At 41.7% G+C, this 24597-nt stretch overlaps 1 protein-coding gene across 5 annotated transcripts in view; it reads left to right on the top strand.

Annotated features, from left to right (window-relative positions):
• Positions 1-24597, top strand: part of TNIP1 (TNFAIP3 interacting protein 1) — a 229059-nt gene that overhangs the window by 105635 nt on the left and 98827 nt on the right. For 4 of the 5 annotated variants that reach the window (XR_008402915.1, XM_053718673.1, XM_053718675.1 and 1 more), the window contains 2 exons: positions 11086-11154; positions 13590-13646. Coding sequence is in view for 4 of the 5 variants with exons in the window: in XM_053718673.1 (XP_053574648.1) it covers positions 11086-11154; positions 13590-13646 (126 nt within the window). In the remaining variant the exon portion in view is untranslated. The remainder of the gene's footprint in view (positions 1-11085; positions 11155-13589; positions 13647-24597) is intronic. The other variant, XM_053718676.1, reaches the window with a different exon arrangement.

Here is a 24597-nt window from a genome sequence, read left to right as displayed (position 1 = left end):
GGCTACTGTTATGACTGAGGTTTTGGCTAAATTACCAGAGCTAAGAGGTAAGCGTGATCACTCTGGGGTGAGAACAGAGTGCGCTGATAATATTAGGGCCATGTCAGACACTGCGTCACAGGTGGCAGAACATGAGGACGGAGAGCTTCATTCTGTGGGTGACGGTTCTGATCCAAACAGACTGGATTCAGATATTTCAAATTTTAAATTTAAACTGGAAAACCTCCGTGTATTACTAGGGGAGGTGTTAGCGGCTCTGAATGATTGTAACACAGTTGCAATACCAGAGAAAATGTGTAGGTTGGATAAATATTTTGCGGTACCGACGAGTACTGAGGTTTTTCCTATACCTAAGAGACTTACTGAAATTGTTACTAAGGAGTGGGATAGACCCGGTGTGCCGTTCTCACCCCCTCCGATATTTAGAAAAATGTTTCCAATAGACGCCACCACAAGGGACTTATGGCAAACGGTCCCTAAGGTGGAGGGAGCAGTTTCTACCTTAGCTAAGCGTACCACTATCCCGGTGGAGGATAGCTGTGCTTTTTCAGATCCAATGGATAAAAAATTAGAGGGTTACCTTAAGAAAATGTTTGTTCAACAAGGTTTTATATTGCAACCCCTTGCATGCATTGCGCCGATCACGGCTGCAGCGGCATTCTGGATTGAGTCTCTGGAAGAGAACATTGGTTCAGCTATTCTGGACGACATTACGAACAGGCTTAGAGTCCTTAAACTAGCTAATTCATTCATTTCGGAGGCCGTAGTACATCTTACTAAACTTACGGCGAAGAATTCAGGATTCGCCATTCAGGCACGCAGGGCGCTGTGGCTAAAATCCTGGTCAGCTGATGTTACTTCTAAGTCTAAATTGCTTAATATACCTTTCAAAGGGCAGACCTTATTCGGGCCCGGGTTGAAAGAGATTATCGCTGACATTACAGGAGGTAAAGGCCATGCCCTGCCTCAGGACAAAGCCAAGACTAGACAGTCTAATTTTCGTTCCTTTCGTAATTTCAAAGCAGGAGCAGCATCAACTTCCTCTGCACCAAAACAGGAAGGAGCTGTTGCTCGCTACAGACAAGGCTGGAAACCTAACCAGTCCTGGAACAAGGGCAAGCAGACTAGGAAACCTGCTGCTGCCCCTAAAACAGCATGAATTGAGGGCCCCCGATCCGGGATCGGATCTAGTGGGGGGCAGACTTTCTCTCTTCGCCCAGGCTTGGGCAAGAGATGTTCAGGATCCCTGGGCGCTAGAGATAATATCTCAGGGATACCTTCTGGACTTCAAATACTCTCCTCCAAGAGAGAGATTTCATCTGTCAAGATTGTCAACAATCCAGACAAAGAAAGAGGCGTTTCTACGCTGCGTACAAGAGCTCTTGTTAATGGGAGTAATCCATCCAGTTCCACGATCGGAACAGGGACAGGGGTTTTACTCAAATCTGTTTGTAGTTCCCAAAAAAGAGGGAACTTTCAGACCAATCCTGGACTTAAAGATCCTAAACAAATTCCTAAGAGTTCCATCGTTCAAGATGGAGACTATTCGGACAATTTTACCTATGATCCAAGAGGGTCAGTACATGACCACTGTAGATTTAAAAGATGCTTACCTTCATATACCGATTCACAAAGATCATTATCGGTACCTAAGGTTTGCCTTCCTAGACAGGCATTACCAGTTTGTGGCTCTTCCATTCGGATTGGCTACAGCTCCAAGAATCTTCACAAAGGTTCTGGGTGCTCTTCTGGCGGTACTAAGACCGCGGGGAATCTCGGTAGCTCCATACCTAGACGACATTCTGATACAAGCTTCAAGCTTTCAAACTGCCAAGTCTCATACAGAGTTAGTGCTGGCATTTCTAAGGTCACATGGATGGAAGGTGAACGAAAAGAAAAGTTCACTCGTTCCACTCACAAGAGTTCCCTTCCTGGGGACTCTTATAGATTCTGTAGAAATGAAGATTTACCTGACAGAGGACAGGCTAACAAGACTTCAAAGTGCTTGCCGCACCCTTCATTCCATTCAACACCCGTCAGTGGCTCAATGCATGGAGGTAATCGGCTTAATGGTAGCGGCAATGGACATAGTACCCTTTGCACGCTTACACCTCAGACCACTGCAACTGTGCATGCTAAGTCAGTGGAATGGGGATTACTCAGACTTATCCCCTTCTCTGAATCTGGATCAAGAGACCAGAAATTCTCTTCTATGGTGGCTTTCTCGGCCACATCTGTCCAGGGGGATGCCATTCAACAGACCAGACTGGACAATTGTAACAACAGACGCCAGCCTTCTAGGTTGGGGTGCCGTCTGGAATTCTCTGAAGGCTCAGGGACAATGGAGTCAGGAGGAGAGTCTCCTGCCAATAAACATTCTGGAATTGAGAGCAGTTCTCAATGCCCTCCTGGCTTGGCCCCAGTTGACAACTCGGGGGTTCATCAGGTTTCAGTCGGACAACATCACGACTGTAGCTTACATCAACCATCAGGGAGGGACAAGAAGCTCCCTAGCTATGATGGAAGTATCAAAGATAATTCGCTGGGCAGAGTCTCACTCTTGCCACCTGTCAGCAATCCACATCCCGGGAGTGGAGAACTGGGAGGCGGATTTCTTAAGTCGTCAGACTTTTCATCCGGGGGAGTGGGAACTTCATCCGGAGGTCTTTGCCCAAATACTTCGACGTTGGGGCAAACCAGAGATAGATCTCATGGCGTCTCGACAGAACGCAAAGCTTCCTCGTTACGGGTCCAGATCCAGGGATCCAGGAGCAGTCCTGATAGATGCTCTGACAGCACCTTGGGACTTCAGGATGGCTTACGTGTTTCCACCCTTCCCGTTGCTTCCTCGATTGATTGCCAGAATCAAACAAGAGAGAGCATCAGTGATTCTAATAGCACCTGCGTGGCCACGCAGGACTTGGTATGCAGACCTGGTGGACATGTCATCCTGTCCACCTTGGTCTCTACCTCTGAAACAGGACCTTCTGATACAGGGTCCCTTCAAACATCAAAATCTAACTTCTCTGAAGCTGACTGCTTGGAAATTGAACGCTTGATTTTATCAAGACGTGGGTTTTCTGAGTCAGTTATTGATACCTTAATACAGGCTAGGAAACCTGTTACCAGAAAGATTTACCATAAGATATGGCGTAAATACCTATATTGGTGTGAATCCAAAGGTTACTCTTGGAGTAAGGTTAGGATTCCTAGGATATTGTCTTTTCTACAAGAAGGTTTAGAAAAGGGTTTATCTGCTAGTTCATTAAAGGGACAGATCTCAGCTCTGTCCATTCTGTTACACAAACGTCTGTCAGAAGTTCCTGACGTCCAGGCTTTTTGTCAGGCTTTGGCCAGGATTAAGCCTGTGTTTAAAACTGTTGCTCCACCATGGAGTTTAAACCTTGTTCTTAATGTTTTACAGGGCGTTCCGTTTGAACCCCTTCATTCCATTGATATAAAGTTTTTATCTTGGAAAGTTCTATTTTTAATGGCTATTTCCTCGGCTCGAAGAGTCTCTGAATTATCAGCCTTACATTGTGATTCTCCTTATTTGATTTTTCATTCGGATAAGGTAGTCCTGCGTACTAAACCTGGGTTCTTACCTAAGGTAGTTACTAACAGGAATATCAATCAAGAGATTGTTGTTCCTTCTTTATGCCCAAATCCTTCTTCAAAGAAGGAACGTCTACTGCACAACCTGGATGTAGTCCGTGCTCTAAAATTTTGCTTACAGGCAACTAAGGAATTTCGACAAACGTCTTCTCTGTTTGTCATTTACTCTGGGCAGAGGAGAGGTCAAAAAGCTTCCGCTACCTCTCTTTCTTTTTGGCTTCGTAGCATAATTCGTTTAGCTTATGAGACTGCTGGACAGCAGCCTCCTGAAAGAATTACAGCTCATTCTACTAGAGCTGTGGCTTCCACTTGGGCCTTCAAGAATGAGGCCTCTGTTGAACAGATTTGCAAGGCTGCAACTTGGTCTTCGCTTCATACTTTTTCCAAATTTTACAAATTTGACACTTTTGCTTCATCGGAGGCTATTTTTGGGAGAAAGGTTCTTCAGGCAGTGGTTCCTTCTGTATAAAGAGCCTGCCTATCCCTCCCGTCATCCGTGTACTTTTGCTTTGGTATTGGTATCCCAGAAGTAATGATGACCCGTGGACTGATCACACTTAACAGAAGAAAACATAATTTATGCTTACCTGATAAATTCCTTTCTTCTGTAGTGTGATCAGTCCACGGCCCGCCCTGTTTTTAAGGCAGGTAAATATTTTTTAATTTATACTCCAGTCACCACTTCACCCTTGGCTTTTCCTTTCTCGTTGGTCCTTGGTCGAATGACTGGGAGTGACGTAGAGGGGAGGAGCTATATGCAGCTCTGCTGGGTGAATCCTCTTGCACTTCCTGTTGGGGAGGAGTAATATCCCAGAAGTAATGATGACCCGTGGACTGATCACACTACAGAAGAAAGGAATTTATCAGGTAAGCATAAATTATGTTTTCATGATTCAAATTTGCTTTGTTCGCTTGGTATTCTTTGTTGAAAGCTAAACCTAGTTAGGCTCATATGCTAATTTTTAAGCCCTTGAAGGCCTTTTATCGCTCAGTGCATTTTGACAGTTTTTCACAGCTAGACCGCGCTAGCTCATGTGTGGCATATAGATAATGCTGTGCTCACTCCTGTGGAGTTATTCATGAGTCAGCACTGATTGGCTAAACTGCAAGTCTGTCAAAAGAACTGAAATAAGGGGGCGGTCTGCCAAGGCTTAGATACAAGGTAATCACAGGGGTAAAAAGTGTATTAATATAACCGTGTTGGTTATGCAAAACTGGGGAATGAGTAATTAAAGGTATTATCTATCTTTCTTCTGTTAAGTGTGATCAGTCCACGGGTCATCATTACTTCTGGGATATTAACTGCTCCCCTACAGGAAGTGCAAGAGGATTCACCCAGCAGAGCTGCATATAGCTCCTCCCCTCTACGTCACTCCCAGTCATTCTCTTGCACCCAGCAACTAGATAGGTCGTGTGAGAGGACTATGGTGATTATACTTAGTTTTATATCTTCAATCAAAAGTTTGTTATTTTAAAATAGCACCGGAGGTGTTATTACCTCTCTGGCAGAGTTTGAGGAAGAATCTACCAGAGTTTTGCTATGATTTTAGCCGGAGTAGTTAAGATCATATTGCTGTTCTCGGCCATCTGAGGAGTGAGGTAAACTTCAGATCAGGGGACAGCGGGCAGATGAATCTGCATAGAGGTATGTAGCAGTTTTTATTTTCTGACAATGGAATTGATGAGAAAATCCTGCCATACCGATATAATGTCATGTATGTATACTTTACACTTCAGTATTCTGGGAGAATGGTACTTCACTAGAATTACACTGTAAGAAAGACATAAAGCTGTTTAATAACTAGAGATTATGTTTAACGTTTTTGCTGGAATGTAAAATCGTTTTCATTTGCTGAGGTACTGAGTGAATAAATGTTTGGGCACCATTTTTCCACTTGGCAGTTGCTTAAATCTGTTTTTTCTGTCAGTTTCTGTTCTCCCTCACTGCTGTGTGTGTGGGGGAGGGGCGCTTTTACTATGCATCAAATATTTCAGTCAGCAACTCATTGTATTCCCTGCATGATCTGGTTCATCTCTACAGAGCTCAGGGGTCTTCAAAACTTATTTTGAGGGAGGTAATTTCTCTCAGCAGAGCTGTGAGAATTATAGTTTGACTGAAATAAAAACTTTTATTCTGTAATTTGTTTCCTGCTTTCAGAAATTGTTATCTTTGCTAATGGGATTAAACCTTTGCTAAAGTTGTGTTGTTTACAAGGATTGAGGCTATAACTGTTTCAATTTATTAATTTTTAACTGTCATAGATCTTCTGTGCTTCTTAAAGGCACAGTACGTTTTAATATTATTCTATTTGAATTGTATTTCCAAGTTGCAAGTTTATTTGCTAGTGTGTTAAACATGTCTGATTCAGAAGATGATACCTGTGTCATTTGTTGCAATGCCAAAGTGGAGCCCAATAGAAATTTATGTACTAACTGTATTGATGCTACTTTAAATAAAAATCAATCTGTACAAATTGAACAAATTTCACCAAACAACGAGGGGAGAGTTATGCCGACTAACTCGCCTCACGTGTCAGTACCTACATCTCCCGCTCAGAGGGAGGTGCGTGATATTGTAGCGCCGAGTACAGCTGGGCGGCCATTACAAATCACATTACAGGATATGGCTACTGTTATGACTGAAGTTTTGGCTAAATTACCAGAACTAAAAGGTAAGCGTGATCACTCTGGGGTGAGAACAGAGTGCGCTGATAATATTAGGGCCATGTCAGACACTGCGTCACAGGTGGCAGAACATGAGGACGGAGAACTTCATTCTGTGGGTGACGGTTCTGATCCAAACAGACTGGATTCAGATATTTCAAATTTTAAATTTAAACTGGAAAACCTCCGTGTATTACTAGGGGAGGTGTTAGCGGCTCTGAATGATTGTAACACAGTTGCAATACCAGAGAAAATGTGTAGGTTGGATAAATATTTTGCGGTACCGACGAGTACTGAGGTTTTTCCTATACCTAAGAGACTTACTGAAATTGTTACTAAGGAGTGGGATAGACCCGGTGTGCCGTTCTCACCCCCTCCGATATTTAGAAAAATGTTTCCAATAGACGCCACCACAAGGGACTTATGGCAAACGGTCCCTAAGGTGGAGGGAGCAGTTTCTACTTTAGCTAAGCGTACCACTATCCCGGTGGAGGATAGCTGTGCTTTTTCAGATCCAATGGATAAAAAGTTAGAGGGTTACCTTAAGAAAATGTTTGTTCAACAAGGTTTTATATTGCAACCCCTTGCATGCATTGCGCCGATCACGGCTGCAGCGGCATTCTGGATTGAGTCTCTGGAAGAGAACATTGGTTCAGCTACTCTGGACGACATTACGGACAGGCTTAGAGTCCTTAAACTAGCTAATTCATTCATTTCGGAGGCCGTAGTACATCTTACTAAACTTACGGCGAAGAATTCAGGATTCGCCATTCAGGCACGCAGGGCGCTGTGGCTAAAATCCTGGTCAGCTGATGTTACTTCTAAGTCTAAATTGCTTAATATACCTTTCAAAGGGCAGACCTTATTCGGGCCCGGGTTGAAAGAGATTATCGCTGACATTACAGGAGGTAAAGGCCATGCCCTGCCTCAGGACAAAGCCAAAGCCAAGACTAGACAGTCTAGTTTTCGTTCCTTTCGTAATTTCAAAGCAGGAGCAGCATCAACTTCCTCTGCACCAAAACAGGAAGGAGCTGTTGCTCGCTACAGACAAGGCTGGAAACCTAACCAGTCCTGGAACAAGGGCAAGCAGACTAGGAAACCTGCTGCTGCCCCCAAAACAGCATGAATTGAGGGCCCCCGATCCGGGATCGGATCTAGTGGGGGGCAGACTTTCTCTCTTCGCCCAGGCTTGGGCAAGAGATGTTCAGGATCCCTGGGCGCTAGAGATAATATCTCAGGGATACCTTCTGGACTTCAAATACTCTCCTCCAAGAGAGAGATTTCATCTGTCAAGATTGTCAACAATCCAGACAAAGAAAGAGGCTTTTCTACGCTGCGTACAAGAGCTCTTGTTAATGGGAGTAATCCATCCAGTTCCACGATCGGAACAGGGACAGGGGTTTTACTCAAATCTGTTTGTGGTTCCCAAAAAAGAGGGAACTTTCAGACCAATCCTGGACTTAAAGATCCTAAACAAATTCCTAAGAGTTCCATCGTTCAAGATGGAGACTATTCGGACAATTTTACCTATGATCCAAGAGGGTCAGTACATGACCACTGTAGATTTAAAAGATGCTTACCTGCACATACCGATTCACAAAGATCATTACCGGTACCTAAGGTTTGCCTTCCTAGACAGGCATTACCAGTTTGTGGCTCTTCCATTCGGATTGGCTACAGCGCCAAGAATCTTCACAAAGGTTCTGGGTGCTCTTCTGGCGGTACTAAGACCGCGGGGAATCTCGGTAGCTCCATACCTAGACGACATTCTGATACAAGCTTCAAGCTTTCAAACTGCCAAATCTCATACAGAGTTAGTGCTGGCATTTCTAAGGTCACATGGATGGAAGAAAGTTCACTCGTTCCACTCACAAGAGTTCCCTTCCTGGGGACTCTTATAGATTCTGTAGAAATGAAGATTTACCTGACAGAGGACAGGCTATCAAGACTTCAAAGTGCTTGCCGCACTCTTCATTCCATTCAACACCCGTCAGTGGCTCAATGTATGGAGGTAATCGGCTTAATGGTAGCGGCAATGGACATAGTACCCTTTGCACGCTTACACCTCAGACCACTGCAACTGTGCATGCTAGGTCAGTGGAATGGGGATTACTCAGACTTATCCCCTTCTCTGAATCTGGATCAAGAGACCAGAAATTCTCTTCTATGGTGGCTTTCTCGGCCACACCTGTCCAGGGGGATGCCATTCAGCAGACCAGACTGGACAATTGTAACAACAGACGCCAGCCTTCTAGGTTGGGGTGCCGTCTGGAATTCCCTGAAGGCTCAGGGACTATGGAGTCAGGAGGAGAGTCTCCTGCCAATAAACATTCTGGAATTGAGAGCAGTTCTCAATGCCCTCCTGGCTTGGCCCCAGTTGACAACTCGGGGGTTCATCAGGTTTCAGTCGGACAACATCACGACTGTAGCTTACATCAACCATCAGGGAGGGACAAGAAGCTCCCTAGCTATGATGGAAGTATCAAAGATAATTCGCTGTCAGCAATCCACATCCCGGGAGTGGAGAACTGGGAGGCGGATTTCTTAAGTCGTCAGACTTTTCATCCGGGGGAGTGGGAACTTCATCCGGAGGTCTTTGCCCAAATACTTCGACGTTGGGGCAAACCAGAGATAGATCTCATGGCGTCTCGACAGAACGCCAAGCTTCCTCGTTACGGGTCCAGATCCAGGAGCAGTCCTGATAGATGCTCTGACAGCACCTTGGGACTTCAGGATGGCTTACGTGTTTCCACCCTTCCCGTTGCTTCCTCGATTGATAGCCAGAATCAAACAAGAGAGAGCATCAGTGATTCTAATAGCACCTGCGTGGCCACGCAGGACTTGGTATGCAGACCTGGTGGACATGTCATCCTGTCCGCCTTGGTCTCTACCTCTGAAACAGGACCTTCTGATACAGGGTCCCTTCAAACATCAAAATCTAACTTCTCTGAAGCTGACTGCTTGGAAATTGAACGCTTAATTTTATCAAGACGTGGGTTTTCTGAGTCAGTTATTAGTACCTTAATACAGACTAGGAAACCTGTTACCAGAAAGATTTACCATAAGATATGGCGTAAATACCTACATTGGTGTGAATCCAAAGGTTACTCTTGGAGTAAGGTTAGGATTCCTAGGATATTGTCTTTTCTACAAGAAGGTTTAGAAAAGGGTTTATCTGCTAGTTCATTAAAGGGACAGATCTCAGCTCTGTCCATTCTGTTACACAAACGTCTGTCAGAAGTTCCTGACGTCCAGGCTTTTTGTCAGGCTTTGGCCAGGATTAAGCCTGTGTTTAAAACTGTTGCTCCACCATGGAGTTTAAACCTTGTTCTTAATGTTTTACAGGGCGTTCCGTTTGAACCCCTTCATTCCATTGATATAAAGTTGTTATCTTGGAAAGTTCTATTTTTAATGGCTATTTCCTCGGCTCGAAGAGTCTCTGAATTATCAGCCTTACATTGTGATTCTCCTTATTTGATTTTTCATTCGGATAAGGTAGTCCTGCGTACTAAACCTGGGTTCTTACCTAAGGTAGTTACTAACAGGAATATCAATCAAGAGATTGTTGTTCCTTCTTTATGCCCAAATCCTTCTTCAAAGAAGGAACGTCTACTGCACAACCTGGATGTTGTCCGGGCTCTAAAATTTTACTTGCAGGCAACTAAGGAATTCCGACAAACGTCTTCTCTGTTTGTCATTTACTCTGGGCAGAGGAGAGGTCAAAAAGCTTCCGCTACCTCTCTTTCTTTTTGGCTTCGTAGCATAATTCGTTTAGCTTATGAGACTGCTGGACAGCAGCCCCCTGAAAGAATTACAGCTCATTCTACTAGAGCTGTGGCTTCCACTTGGGCCTTCAAGAATGAGGCCTCTGTTGAACAGATTTGCAAGGCTGCAACTTGGTCTTCGCTTCATACTTTTTCCAAATTTTACAAATTTGACACCTTTGCTTCATCGGAGGCTATTTTTGGGAGAAAGGTTCTTCAGGCAGTGGTTCCTTCTGTATAAAGAGTCTGCCTATCCCTCCCGTCATCCGTGTACTTTTGCTTTGGTATTGGTATCCCAGAAGTAATGATGACCCGTGGACTGATCACACTTAACAGAAGAAAACATAATTTATGCTTACCTGATAAATTCCTTTCTTCTGTAGTGTGATCAGTCCACGGCCCGCCCTGTTTTTAAGGCAGGTAAATATTTTTTAATTTATACTCCAGTCACCACTTCACCCTTGGCTTTTCCTTTCTCGTTGGTCCTTGGTCGAATGACTGGGAGTGACGTAGAGGGGAGGAGCTATATGCAGCTCTGCTGGGTGAATCCTCTTGCACTTCCTGTAGGGGAGCAGTTAATATCCCAGAAGTAATGATGACCCGTGGACTGATCACACTACAGAAGAAAGGAATTTATCAGGTAAGCATAAATTATGTTTTTTAAACAGTAACAAGAGTAGATTGTCCCTTTCATACTGTGGGTTCCGTATTATTTTAATGAACGCACACTTCACATATTATAAGAGATAAACAAAGTTGCATGATTCATTTTATTATATCCTTAAGAGATATAGCAGCAAATATAGCAACAAAAATACAGCCTAATATTCTATAAACTTTGTGGACATTAGGAAATATACTTTACTTCTTTTTCTTCAATTAATATTAATAAGTTAATTTGTTTTTAAATCCAATTTCTTTAATGTCCTCTATTTGTTTTCTTTGTTTTTCTATTAATATTTTTAATAATGTTTTTATTTCTTTATTGTTATTGTCTGTGTTTTTATCTATTTGTTTATTCATTTTGCACTTTACTTTTTAGGACACTTCTTCTGAGTTTGAATTCTTGAACGGTTTTGAATCCAAAAAAAGAATTGGGAGCCATAAGTCAGTAAGTTATATTTTCAGTTTAAATAATAGAAATAAAGTAAATGTTAAAGGGATATGAAACCCAATTTTTTTTCTTCTAGGATTCAAATGGAACATACAATTTTAAACTACTTTCCAGTTTACTTCTATTATCAAATTTGCTTTGTTCTTTTGCTATGCTTTATTGAAAAGCATAGCTAGGTAGGCTCAGGAGCAACAAAACACTACTAGTAGCTAGCTGCTGATTGGCGGCTGCACATATGTCTCTTGTCTGATGTGTTCAGCTAGCTCCCAGTAGTGCATTACTGCTCCTTTAGCAAAGGATACCAAGAAAACAAATTACATTTGTTAATAGAAAATAAATTGGAAAGATGTTTAAAATTGTATGATCTATCTGAATCATGATTTACTTATATTATCAAATTTGCTTTGTTTTCAAGTTATTCTTTGTTGAAGAGATATCTAGATAGGTAGCGTGCACATGTCTGGAGCACTACATGACAGGAAATAGTGCTGCCATCTAGTGCTCTTCCTAATCTATAACTTTGTTGCATAATTGCTGCCATATAGTGCTAAGGACATGTGCACACTCCTGATCTTACCTTCCTGCTTTTCAACAAAGGATAACAAGAAAACAAATAAAATGTTAATAGAAGTACATTGGAAAGTTGTTTAAAATAGTATGTTCATATCCCTTTAAGTACCCTGTATGTATACAGTTACCAATATATTTTATTCTTATTAAAATAGTTATGAGATACAGTTCCAGATATCCCTAAGCAGTTGGTTAAAGGGATATTTTAAAGGAAAATTGCTAGGATCAATAAAATGCAAAAATGCTCTTACTAAATTAGGTAAACTATGGGGTTGAGTCCATCATTAGATAATTGTAGCTGACCAGTAATTCAAAAGGTTTTTTATTCCCAGACTATGAGCAAAAAATTACAACAATGTTTTACTCCCAAAACGTTGTTGTAATTTTTTTTTCATAGCCAGGGAATAAAAAAAACATTTTGAATTGCTGACATTACTGGTGCAGCTACATTTATTTCACTTGATTGTAAGTTGATGTTGGCAGACATCAGTGGCCTGCACAGATTAACGTTTGGTAAGTGTGCTGGACTTTTTTCTTCCGTTTGCTGCACATCATTAGATCATTTATCATCAGGATAACGTCTCCTGATGAGAGTTTTTCAATGTCGGTACAATCGACAGTCACCCATTTCCCATTGTTTCTTGCCACTGAAAATGCATTATGGGATCGCCGATAAATGACCCCTATACTTATCATGGTATATGGTGGGTCCCTTTGAAAGTGATCACTACCCAGAATGCTTTATGGGCCTTTTTTCCCCTTATATTTGACGCAGGGACGTGCAATTATAGGAGGCAGACAAGGCACCTGATATTTGGGGCATTTCGAAATTTAAAAATAACGTTTTATTAAAAATAAAAAAGTAAATCCCTCCCCCATTTTTTCTCTCTATATTGTGCAAGGAGGAGGCAGCATAGGGGTCTGCTTTCTCTCTATTGCGCAGTCTTGTACCATACTCTATCAATAGCCGCTCTGCTGCTCAACCAGGTGGTGGTTTGTAGCTGCAGCACGGCTAAAAAAACTACTTAGAGGCATCTCTAATGCAGCCTCTTAGTTTGCGGGGGAGCCAATGAGTGCCGGTCATGTATTTTCTCCTGGTGATTGACAGCATCATGAGAACTTGACCGGCGATGTTTGGCTCTCCCTGTGCAGTGTGCATGCGCAATCTAACAAACCCTCCACGTCAGTGCTCCACCCCACCTGAGAGCCTGTTTTTTGTAGTGGAGGACGTCCGACAGCTGTTGCCTGATTAGACGGCTAATGAGATTTGATAAAATCCCAAATTATTTTTTCTTCTGAGTTTTCCAAGATGTTTTTGAGTAGAAAATTGGTTTTGTGTGTGGTCAAAAACACTGAAATTAGCTGTCGATACCATATACTTATTATACATTGGAGCAGATTCATTGAGGCTCTATTCATCTGTTTAATAATCCATCACTGCTGGGCATTACTGTAATTTGCATATTTAATTGGACAAATACATTTTATCTCACACTGTAAATAGGAAACGCAAAAATAAAAAACATTATGACACAACATCTAGAATATGTGTTTGATAAATTTGTTAATTGTGGCTGTTTTCTTTCCTATGACATGGAGAGTCCATGACATCATTCTCTTTACCTCTGTCAATGGAGGTTGTGCGAAGTTGGTGTCTGAAAATTTTAATCCTTTTATGGGTACTTTTCCCTGCAAGCAAGGATTGGGGTTTTAGCTGTGTCCACGTCAATCTCTTCAGTAAGAGTAGTGGTGGCTTTTAAGCAGTTAAAAGGCGGTGAGGTAGTCCTTGCTTTTATTTTAACACATTGCTTCCCCTTTGAAATAAGCCAGAGTTGGTTATTCTGTTCTTTATTTTCCTACAGGTCCATGACAGGTACCTGCCACACCTAACGAGCAGCATCTGTCCTGCAGGATCTAAGGTAAGTGCCTTTGCCTTCTAGTTTCTGGAGGACAGCACACTTAAGTGGTTAATCCTCATGTGGATCCTTTGGGGACATAGTAATCCTTTCAACTTAAGGAGTCATATTGTGGACAGATGTGTTTGCACTTTTTATGTGACATAATGAAGGCTAAAACAGCAGTGTTTATGTGGGACACAGTATGAGAAGTGAGATTGGGCTAGGGGTTCAGAGGAAAGGGATTTCCTTTATTTAATGCAGGCTATCAACTTTGACTGTAGTTTTTTAAAAAAAAAAAGACAACAGTTGGTAGATATCTAACAGTTTACAGGACTTTTGAGATATTGGCTTTCTTTAGCCGTTCCTCATATCGGTTTTCTTATTGTTTGCGCACTTTGGTGGCGCAGTTATTTCAGACCCGCTCACATGTCGCTTTGTACTTCCGGTTTCGGATCGTCGGGGGTTAGTGTTAGGATTTTTTAAACTTTTTAGGGTGGGTTTATTTTTTAGATTAGGGTTTGGGCATTCTTAAGAGCTAAATGCCCTTTTAAGGGCAATGAAAAAGAGCTGAATGCCCTTTTAAGGGCAATGCCCATACAAATGGCAATGTGTATCTTAGGTTTTTGTTAGTTAGGTTTATTATTTTGGGGGATTGGTTGGGTGATGGGTTTTACTGTTTGGGGAGGGGGGTCTTTGTGTTTTGTTTTTTTTACAGGTAAAAGAGCTGTTTAACTTAGGGCAATGACCTACAAAAGGACCTTCTAAGGGCTTTATGGTAGTTTATTGTAAGCTAGGGATTTTTTGGGGGGGTGGTCTTTTTTTAATAGAGCTATTAGATTAGGTGTAATTTCTTTTTTATTTTTCATAATTTAGTGTTTTGTTATTTTTTGTAATTTAGTATTTTTTATTTTTTGTAATTAGATACTTTGTTAATTTTTATAGTAGTGTTAGGATTTTTTAAAGGTGTATTTTAGTTTTCTTTAATTGGTAGTTTAATTTTAGTTTAATAGTTATATTAGTTTCATTGGTAGTTTAAACTTAGTTTTTTAAATTTGACAGGTAAGATTTTATTTAAGATAGGGAAATTATAATTTTAATATAAAGTTAGGGGGGCGTTAGGTTTAGGGGTTACTAGTTTAAATGGGTTTATTGCGATGTGGGGGCTTTCGGTTTAGGGGTTAATAGTTTAATTTAGTATATTTTGTTGTGGGGGCTTGCGGTTAAGGGGTTAATAGGTTTATTATAGTGGCGGCGGTGTCGGGGAGCGGCGGAATATGGGTTAATGAATTTTCATAGCGGTGGCGAAGTCGGGAGCTGCATATTAGGAGTTAATAACCTTATGTAGGTGGCGGCGATGTCGGGGGTGGCAGATTAGGGGTTAATAACATTATGTAGGTGTCTGCGATGTTGGGGGCGGCAGGTTAGGGGTGTTTAGACATGGTTTTTATGTTGGGGTGTTCGGTTTAAACGTAACTTTTTTTCCCCCCGTAGACATCAATGGGGCTGCGTTACGGAGCTTTTCATTCCGTGATCGCAGGTGTTATGGACTGATCACACATAACAGAAGAAAACATAATTTATGCTTACCTGATAAATTCCTTTCTTCTGTTGTGTGATCAGTCCACGGGTCATCATTACTTCTGGGATATAACTCCTCCCCAACAGGAAATGCAAGAGGATTCACCCAGCAGAGCTGCATATAGCTCCTCCCCTCTACGTCAGTCCCAGTCATTCTCTTGCACCCAACGACTAGATAGGATGTGTGAGAGGACTATGGTGATTATACTTAGTTTTTATGACTTCAATCAAAAGTTTGTTATTTTAAAATAGCACCGGAGCGTGTTATTACTTCTCTGGCAGAGTTTGAGGAAGAATCTGTCAGAGTTTTTTACTATGATTTTAACCGGAGTAGTTAAGATCATATTGCTGTTCTCGGCCATCTGAGGGAGGTAAAGGCTTCAGATCAGGGGACAGCGGGCAGAGGAATCTGCATTGAGGTATGTAGCAGTTTTTATTTTCTGAATGGAATTGATGAGAAAATCCTGCCATACCGTTAAAATGACATGTATGTATACACTTCAGTATTCTGGGGATGGTATTTCACCGGAACTACTCTATTAAAGGTCACTAATCCTTTTTAATAACTATTTATCATGTTAAACGTTTTTGCTGGAATGTAGAATCGTTTACATTGCTGAGGTACTGTGTGAATAAATATTTGGGCATTATTTTCCACTTGGCAGTTTTTTTGCTTTATTTGTGACAGTTTCGTTTCTCTTCACTGCTGTGTGGGAGAGGGAGGGGCCGTTTTGGCGCTCTTTGCTACGCATCAAAAAATACCAGTCAGTTACTTTTATTTTTCCTGCATGATCCGGTTCATCTCTGATAGATCTCAGGGGTCTTCAAACTTCTTTGAAGGGAGGTAAATTCTCTCAGCAGAGCTGTGAGAATTCTTATAGTGACTGTGAATAAAAACGTTGCTTTGTATTTTTTATGTCAAATTTAATTATTGTTATTTTACTAATGGGAACAAACCTTTGCTAAAAGTTTTGTTGTTTTAAAGTTTGATGCTATAACTGTTTTTCAGTTCACTATTTCAACTGTCATTTAATCGTTAGTACCTCTTTGAGGCACAGTACGTTTTTTGCTAAAAAAGATTATAACCAAGTTGTAAGTTTTTTGCTAGTGTGTTAAACATGTCTGACTCAGAGGAAGATATCTGTGTCATTTGTTCCAATGCCAAGGTGGAGCCCAATAGAAATTTATGTACTAACTGTATTGATGCTACTTTAAATAAAAGTCAATCTGTACAATGTGAACAAATTTCACCAAACAGCGAGGGGAGAGTTATGCCGACTAACTCGCCTCACGCGGCAGTACCTGCATCTCCCGCCCGGGAGGTGCGTGATATTTTGGCGCCTAGTACATCTGGGCGGCCATTACAGATAACATTACAAGATATGGCTACTGTTATGACTGAAGTTTTGTCTAAATTACCAGAACTAAGAGGCAAGCGTGATCACTCTGGGGTGAGAACAGAGTGCGCTGACAATGCTAGGGCCATGTCTGATACTGCGTCACAGCCCGCAGAGCATGAGGACGGAGAGCTTCATTCTGTGGGTGACGGTTCTGATCCAAACAGATTGGACTCAGATATTTCAAATTTTAAATTTAAATTGGAGAACCTCCGTGTATTACTAGGGGAGGTCTTAGCAGCTCTCAACGATTGTAACACCGTTGCAATACCAGAGAAACTGTGTAGGTTGGATAAATACTTTGCGGTACCGGCGAGTACTGACGTTTTTCCTATACCTAAGAGACTAACTGAAATTGTTACTAAGGAGTGGGATAGACCCGGTGTGCCGTTCTCACCCCCTCCAATATTTAGAAAGATGTTTCCAATAGACGCCACCACTCGGGACTTATGGCAAACGGTCCCCAAGGTGGAGGGAGCAGTTTCTACTTTAGCTAAGCGTACCACTATCCCGGTGGAGGATAGCTGTGCTTTCTCAGATCCAATGGATAAAAAATTAGAGGGTTACCTTAAGAAAATGTTTGTTCAACAAGGTTTTATATTACAACCCCTTGCATGTATCGCGCCGATTACGGCTGCGGCAGCATTTTGGATTGAGTCGCTTGAAGAGAACCTTAGTTCATCTACGCTAGACGACATTACGGACAGGCTTAGAGTCCTTAAACTAGCTAATTCCTTCATTTCGGAGGCCGTAGTACATTTAACCAAACTTACGGCTAAGAACTCAGGATTCGCCATACAGGCACGTAGGGCGCTGTGGCTAAAATCCTGGTCAGCTGATGTTACTTCTAAGTCCAAATTACTTAATATACCTTTCAAGGGGCAGTCCTTATTTGGGCCCGGTTTGAAAGAGATTATCGCTGACATTACAGGAGGTAAGGGCCACGCCCTACCTCAAGACAAAGCCAAAGCTAAGGCTAGACAGTCTAATTTTCGTCCCTTTCGGAACTTTAAAACAGGAGCAGCATCAACCTCCACTGCACCAAAACAGGAAGGAGCTGTTGCTCGTTACAGGCAAGGCTGGAAGCCTAACCAGTCCTGGAACAAGAGCAAGCAGGCCAGGAAACCTGCTGCTGCCCCAAAGACAGCATGAACCGAGAGCCCCCGATCCGGGACCGGATCTAGTGGGGGGCAGACTCTCTCTCTTCGCCCAGGCCTGGGCAAGAGATGTTCAGGATCCCTGGGCTCTAGAGATCATATCGCAGGGATACCTTCTAGACTTCAAATTATCTCCCCCAAGAGGGAGATTTCATCTGTCAAGGTTGTCAACAAACCAGATAAAGAAAGAAGCGTTTCTACGCTGCGTACAAGATCTGTTATTAATGGGAGTGATCCATCCGGTTCCGCGGTCGGAACAAGGACAAGGGTTCTACTCAAACCTGTTTGTGGTTCCCAAAAAAGAGGGAACTTTCAGGCCAATCTTAGATTTAAAGACTCTAAACAAATTCCTAAGAGTTCCATCGTTCAAAATGGAAACTATTCGGACAATCTTACCCATGATCCAAGAGGGTCAGTACATGACCACAGTGGATTTAAAGGATGCTTACCTTCACATACCGATCCACAAAGATCATCACCGGTATCTAAGGTTTGCCTTCTTAGACAGGCACTACCAGTTTGTAGCTCTTCCATTCGGATTGGCTACGGCTCCAAGAATCTTCACAAAGGTTCTGGGTGCCCTTCTAGCGGTACTAAGACCGCGAGGGATTTCGGTAGCTCCGTACCTAGACGACATTCTAATTCAAGCTTCAAGCTTTCAAACTGCCAAGTCTCATACAGAGTTAGTTCTGGCATTTCTAAGGTCGCATGGATGGAAAGTGAACGAAAAGAAGAGTTCTCTCTTTCCTCTCACAAGAGTTCCATTCTTGGGGACTCTTATAGATTCTGTAGAAATGAAGATTTACCTGACAGAAGACAGGTTAACAAAGCTTCAAAATGCATGCCGCGTCCTTCATTCAATTCAACACCCGTCAGTAGCTCAATGCATGGAGGTGATCGGCTTAATGGTAGCGGCAATGGACATAGTACCTTTTGCACGCCTACACCTCAGACCGCTGCAATTATGCATGCTAAGTCAGTGGAATGGGGATTACTCAGATTTGTCCCCTACTCTGAATCTGAATCAAGAGACCAAAAATTCTCTTCTATGGTGGCTTTATCGGCCACACCTGTCCAGGGGGATGCCATTCAGCAGGCCAGACTGGACAATTGTAACAACAGACGCCAGCCTACTAGGTTGGGGCGCTGTCTGGAATTCTCTGAAGGCTCAGGGACTATGGAATCAGGAGGAGAGTCTCCTTCCAATAAACATTCTGGAATTGAGAGCAGTTCTCAATGCCCTTCTGGCTTGGCCCCAGTTAACAACTCGGGGGTTCATCAGGTTTCAGTCGGACAACATCACGACTGTAGCTTACATCAACCATCAGGGAGGGACAAGAAGCTCCCTAGCAATGATGGAAGTATCAAAGATAATTCGCTGGGCAGAGTCTCACTCTTGCCACCTGTCAGCAATCCACATCCCGGGAGTGGAGAACTGGGAGGCGGATTTCTTGAGTCGCCAGACTTTTCATCCGGGGGAGTGGGAACTTCATCCGGAGGTCTTTGCCCAAATACTTCGACGTTGGGGCAAACCAGAGATAGATCTCATGGCGTCTCGCCAGAACGCCAAACTTCCTCGCTACGGGTCCAGATCCAGGGATCCGGGAGCAGTTCTGATAGATGCTTTGACAGCACCTTGGAACTTCAGGATGGCTTATGTGTTTCCACCCTTCCCGCTGCTTCCTCGATTGATTGCCAAAATCAAACAGGAGAGAGCATCAGTAATTCTAATAGCACCTGCATGGCCACGCAGGACTTGGTATGCAGATCTAGTGGACATGTCATCCTGTCCGCCTTGGTCTCTACCTCTAAGACAGGACCTTCTGATACAGGGTCCATTCAAACATCAAAATCTAACTTCTTTGAAGCTGACTGCTTGGAAATTGAACGCTTGATTTTATCAAAACGTGGTTTTTCTGAGTCGGTTATTGATACCCTAATTCAGGCTAGGAAGCCTGTTACCAGAAGGATTTACCATAAAATATGGCGGAAATACCTATACTGGTGCGAATCCAAAGGTTACTCCTGGAGTAAGGTTAGGATCGCTAGGATACTGTCTTTTCTACAAGAAGGTTTAGAAAAGGGTTTATCAGCTAGTTCATTAAAGGGACAGATTTCAGCTCTGTCCATCTTGTTACACAGACGTCTGTCAGAAAATCCAGACGTCCAGTCCTTTTGTCAGGCTTTAGCTAGGATCAAGCCTGTGTTTAAAGCTGTTGCTCCACCATGGAGTTTAAACTTAGTTCTTAACGTTTTACAGGGTGTTCCGTTTGAACCCCTTCATTCCATTGATATAAAAATGTTATCTTGGAAAGTTCTGTTTTTAATGGCTATTTCCTCGGCTCGAAGAGTCTCTGAGTTATCAGCCTTACATTGTGATTCCCCTTATCTGATTTTTCACTCAGACAAGGTAGTTCTGCGTACTAAACCTGGGTTCTTACCTAAGGTAGTCACTAACAGGAACATCAATCAAGAGATTGTTGTCCCATCCTTGTGTCCAAATCCTTCTTCAAAGAAGGAACGTCTTTTACACAATCTGGATGTAGTTCGTGCCCTCAAGTTCTACTTGCAGGCAACTAAAGATTTTCGCCAAACTTCTTCCTTGTTTGTCGTTTACTCTGGACAGAGGAGAGGTCAAAAAGCTTCTGCTACCTCTCTCTCTTTTTGGCTTCGTAGCATAATACGTTTAGCCTATGAGACTGCTGGACAGCAGCCTCCTGAAAGAATTACAGCTCACTCCACTAGAGCTGTGGCTTCCACTTGGGCCTTTAAGAATGAGGCCTCTGTTGAACAGATTTGCAAGGCTGCAACTTGGTCTTCACTTCATACTTTTTCCAAATTTTACAAATTTGACACTTTTGCTTCTTCGGAGGCTATTTTTGGGAGAAAGGTTCTTCAGGCAGTGGTTCCTTCTGTATAATGAGCCTGCCTTTCCCTCCCGTCATCCGTGTACTTTTGCTTTGGTATTGGTATCCCAGAAGTAATGATGACCCGTGGACTGATCACACATAACAGAAGAAAACATAATTTATGCTTACCTGATAAATTCCTTTCTTCTGTTGTGTGATCAGTCCACGGCCCGCCCTGTTTTAAGGCAGGTAAATATCTTTTAAATTATACTCCAGTCACCACTTCACCCTTGGTTACTCCTTTCTCGTTGATTCTTGGTCGAATGACTGGGACTGACGTAGAGGGGAGGAGCTATATGCAGCTCTGCTGGGTGAATCCTCTTGCATTTCCTGTTGGGGAGGAGTTATATCCCAGAAGTAATGATGACCCGTGGACTGATCACACAACAGAAGAAAGGAATTTATCAGGTAAGCATAAATTATGTTTTTTTCTAACACGCTCTCCCCGTTGATGTCTATGGGAAAGCGTGCACAAGCACGTCAAAACCGCATTTGTATTTTGTGCGGTATGGAGCTCAACGCAACCATATCGCTATGGAGGGTGAAGTAACGCAACTTTTGTTGCGTTCTTTAAATACCCTCTAACGCGCATAACTTGTAATCTACCTGACTATTAGTAATCTTACAATGTTGGGAAATTCATGGCATTTCTTTAAAAAAAAATATATATATTCACATGATAGTCATTTTTAAATGTTGTGGTTTAATAGGGAAGTATTTATTTAGCGACATTAAAGGGACAGTATACTGTATGTGTACTTAATATGTTCTTAATGAGCTATTTTACCTGCTGTGGTGTATTATATTTTGTTGTTTTTAAAACAAATAGCTCATTTACCTTTATTTTGTATGTTGTTAAATAGTTTCTTGTGCCTGTTGTATCCCCACCTGTACTGAAAATTTCAGTACGTTCGTACGAGCTATATTAAAGCTATGTAAACATAAAGCAGTGGTACAATAATTTACACTTTTAGCAGGGGGGGGGGTTGAGTTAAAGGGCCATGATACCCACATTTTTTCTTTCATGATTTAGAAAGAGAATGCATTTTTAAACATATTTCTAATTTACTTCTATTATCTAATTTGTTTTATTCTCTTGATATTCATTGCTGGAAAGCATATCTAGATATGCTCAGTAGCTGCTGATTGGTTGCTGCACATAGAAGCCTCATGTGATTGGCTCACCCATGTGCATTCCTTTTTCTTCAAATAAAGATATCTAAAAAATGAAGCAAAATAAATAATAGAAGTAAATTGTAATGTTGTTTAAATTTGTATGTTCTATCTGAATTATGAAAGAAAGATTTTGGGTTTAGTGGCCCTTTAATGTTCAATAGCACTTGCTTTTGTGTGATCAGACAGAAATAAGATAAGGAGGCTATTGTGGATAGAGAGGAAAAACAGAAAATGACGTCCGCTCTCCTGGCAAATCCAGATCTTCGTGCGTTGCACTTTCGCAAGAAGAAATCTGGTGCAGTACACAGCCAAATGCCGCTTGTAGCCTCCATCTTCCCCATTCATTTACAGCTGAATCTACTGAATCCCTAAAAAACACATTAAGCCAGGATCAGTAACAGGTCTGGACTGAACGTTGGGCATACCTGGCAAATGCCCAGTAGGCCGCGTGGTAGTTAAGTTACGCCCACCGCATTATTTGATAGTGTTTTTTTTTTTATAAATTAAATAATTTCGATGGCGCGTGCCGTCAGTCAGAGAAGCAAGACTGACGAGAGTAGCCAGACTTAGCAGGTGAGCGCTGGTGAAGTCAGAGTGGAGGGCCTATTTTATTTAGGCTGCCACCCAGTGCGGAAAAGCAGTGTTTTAAAACTTCTAACTCCGCGCTCCGCCAGTGACTTGACTAACGTCATTTCGTCGGGCTGCCTGTGTGTCCAATTAAAGTCCTTGCTGTCTTTCTAGTCTGTTGCCTGTCTGTTGCATTGCGTGAGTGACTGAATGCGTCTGACCAACTGTGCTTGGCGCTTGCCTGCAAGAAGACTTGCTTCAATTCAAGTTGCTTGTAAGGTAGGACTAGGAGGATAACTTGCTGAGGTTCTGTCTCACAAAATCACAACTATCTCTTGTAAGTTGTAACAGTATGCAACTATGCATGGTGCGTGCAGCATGGTGCATTTTATGAACTGTAGGCTTGAGGAGTTTGCCAGCCAAAACATTTTGCCCGTCTATAGACATGAGACCAAACACCAGAATTGGCCCAGAAAAATAGGAACTATTGGCAAGCATGAAAACATGTTTTTTTGGTGTCATAATATGGGACAAACTGTCTTGCGTTTCTTAGTTCACAGTTTCCTTTTTTTTATACAAACCACATTTGTCCCTAGATTATTTTAAGGGTCCAGTAAAAAGGGTGGTGGCTGCAATATAAGCTATACAAACCAATGCTTTACCAGAAAAGTCTATAACGGTGGAAATTACATTTTGGTATTTTTGTATGACTTACACTTCTTCTTATTGTTTTATAAAAATATTTTTTTTCAGTGAAATTCAAACCATAGTGTTATTGTTGAGATGTTAGTAATAGGCAATCTTGTGGGACAATATTTTATTTGTTTATATAAAAAGACATCATGCTGGTTACAATCTGGTGTTAAAATAATTTACAAACCTCAACCTTAGCAAGTCTGAAAAATGTTCTGTCACAGACTTCATGGTGGAAATGCAAAAGTCAACAATAAAACAAAAGAATGGAACAAAATAATGACTTTAAAGGAAAGACAGTTTCTTGCCACATGGAAAATAATAATATATATATATTGTGTGTTACCCATCATTTAAGGAATTGGATTAATTGGCATCAAAATACTGAGTAAAGTGAGTGTGATATATATATATATATATATATATATATATATATATATATGTGTGTGTATATATATATATATATATATGTATGTATGTATGTATGTATGTATATATGTGTGTGTGTGTGTTATTTAAGTTATTTTCCATGTATATATATTTTGCAGGCCGGGAAGGCTCAATGTTATAGTGAGGTTGTATGAGTGTTGGAAATTTAAAATGTTTTTCTCACTTAAACAAGTATTGTACTTCCCATGTTTGGTATACAGTTAAATAAGAAATGATGATTGGGGGGGGGCGCTCTTTGCCCTAAAATGCCCGGGCCTCTTTTTCTGATCTGCAATATAAAAATGACCTGCTATAACATGGTAGAACATGTAGTTTTTGCATCAGAATGTTCCTTTCATTTAGCTTCTGCTAAGGCTGTGTTCATCTACCAGGGCTGAATTGCTAATTTGCTGTGGCCAGTGACTGTGATTCTCACCTTTTGATTTGCACAGAGCAGTAGAAAGCTATTTATGTATTGAATATTCTAGTTCCTGTAACGTATGGCAGGAAGGGTTGTGAAAAGAGAAAATAAGATTGGAGTCAAATGTTGGCATAAAATGAGCTGCAGTGGGCACATAACAGCTATTACTTCATAATGTTCTTACTATAATGTTATAACTTATAAATTGTATTGAGACAACTCTTTCCTGGTATTGTGAATTCCACAGTAGCTCATCTGCTGTCTGACTGTGTTAGTGACTCAGGAATATTTCCTATATCTTTCGCAATTCTGTAATTTTTTTGATTGATAGATGGTTAACATACTGATCTGATGAAGCCTCTGGACTTGGGAAATACATATAATAGAGCCAAAGTGCACATACTAAAACAATTTAGGGCCAGATTACAAGTGGTGTGCAAAATTGTGCAATTGTATTCTGGGGACATTTGGGGAACATTTATAAAATTAACCAGAGATCGGATCTCTGGTTAATTTTATAAGTGGTAATTGCCACCGTGAGCTTGATGTAGCAATAACCAGCCACTTGTAATGGCTGATTAATTATCGCGCGTCCGTTATCACTCCACTTGTAATCTAGCCCATAATATGCTAAAAGTAAATTTA

This window comes from Bombina bombina, chromosome 6 (assembly GCF_027579735.1).
Source record: "Bombina bombina isolate aBomBom1 chromosome 6, aBomBom1.pri, whole genome shotgun sequence".
Classification (NCBI taxonomy): domain Eukaryota; kingdom Metazoa; phylum Chordata; class Amphibia; order Anura; family Bombinatoridae; genus Bombina; species Bombina bombina.
Note: the sequence above shows the minus strand (reverse complement) of the source record. Positions and strands in the feature narration are given on the sequence as shown.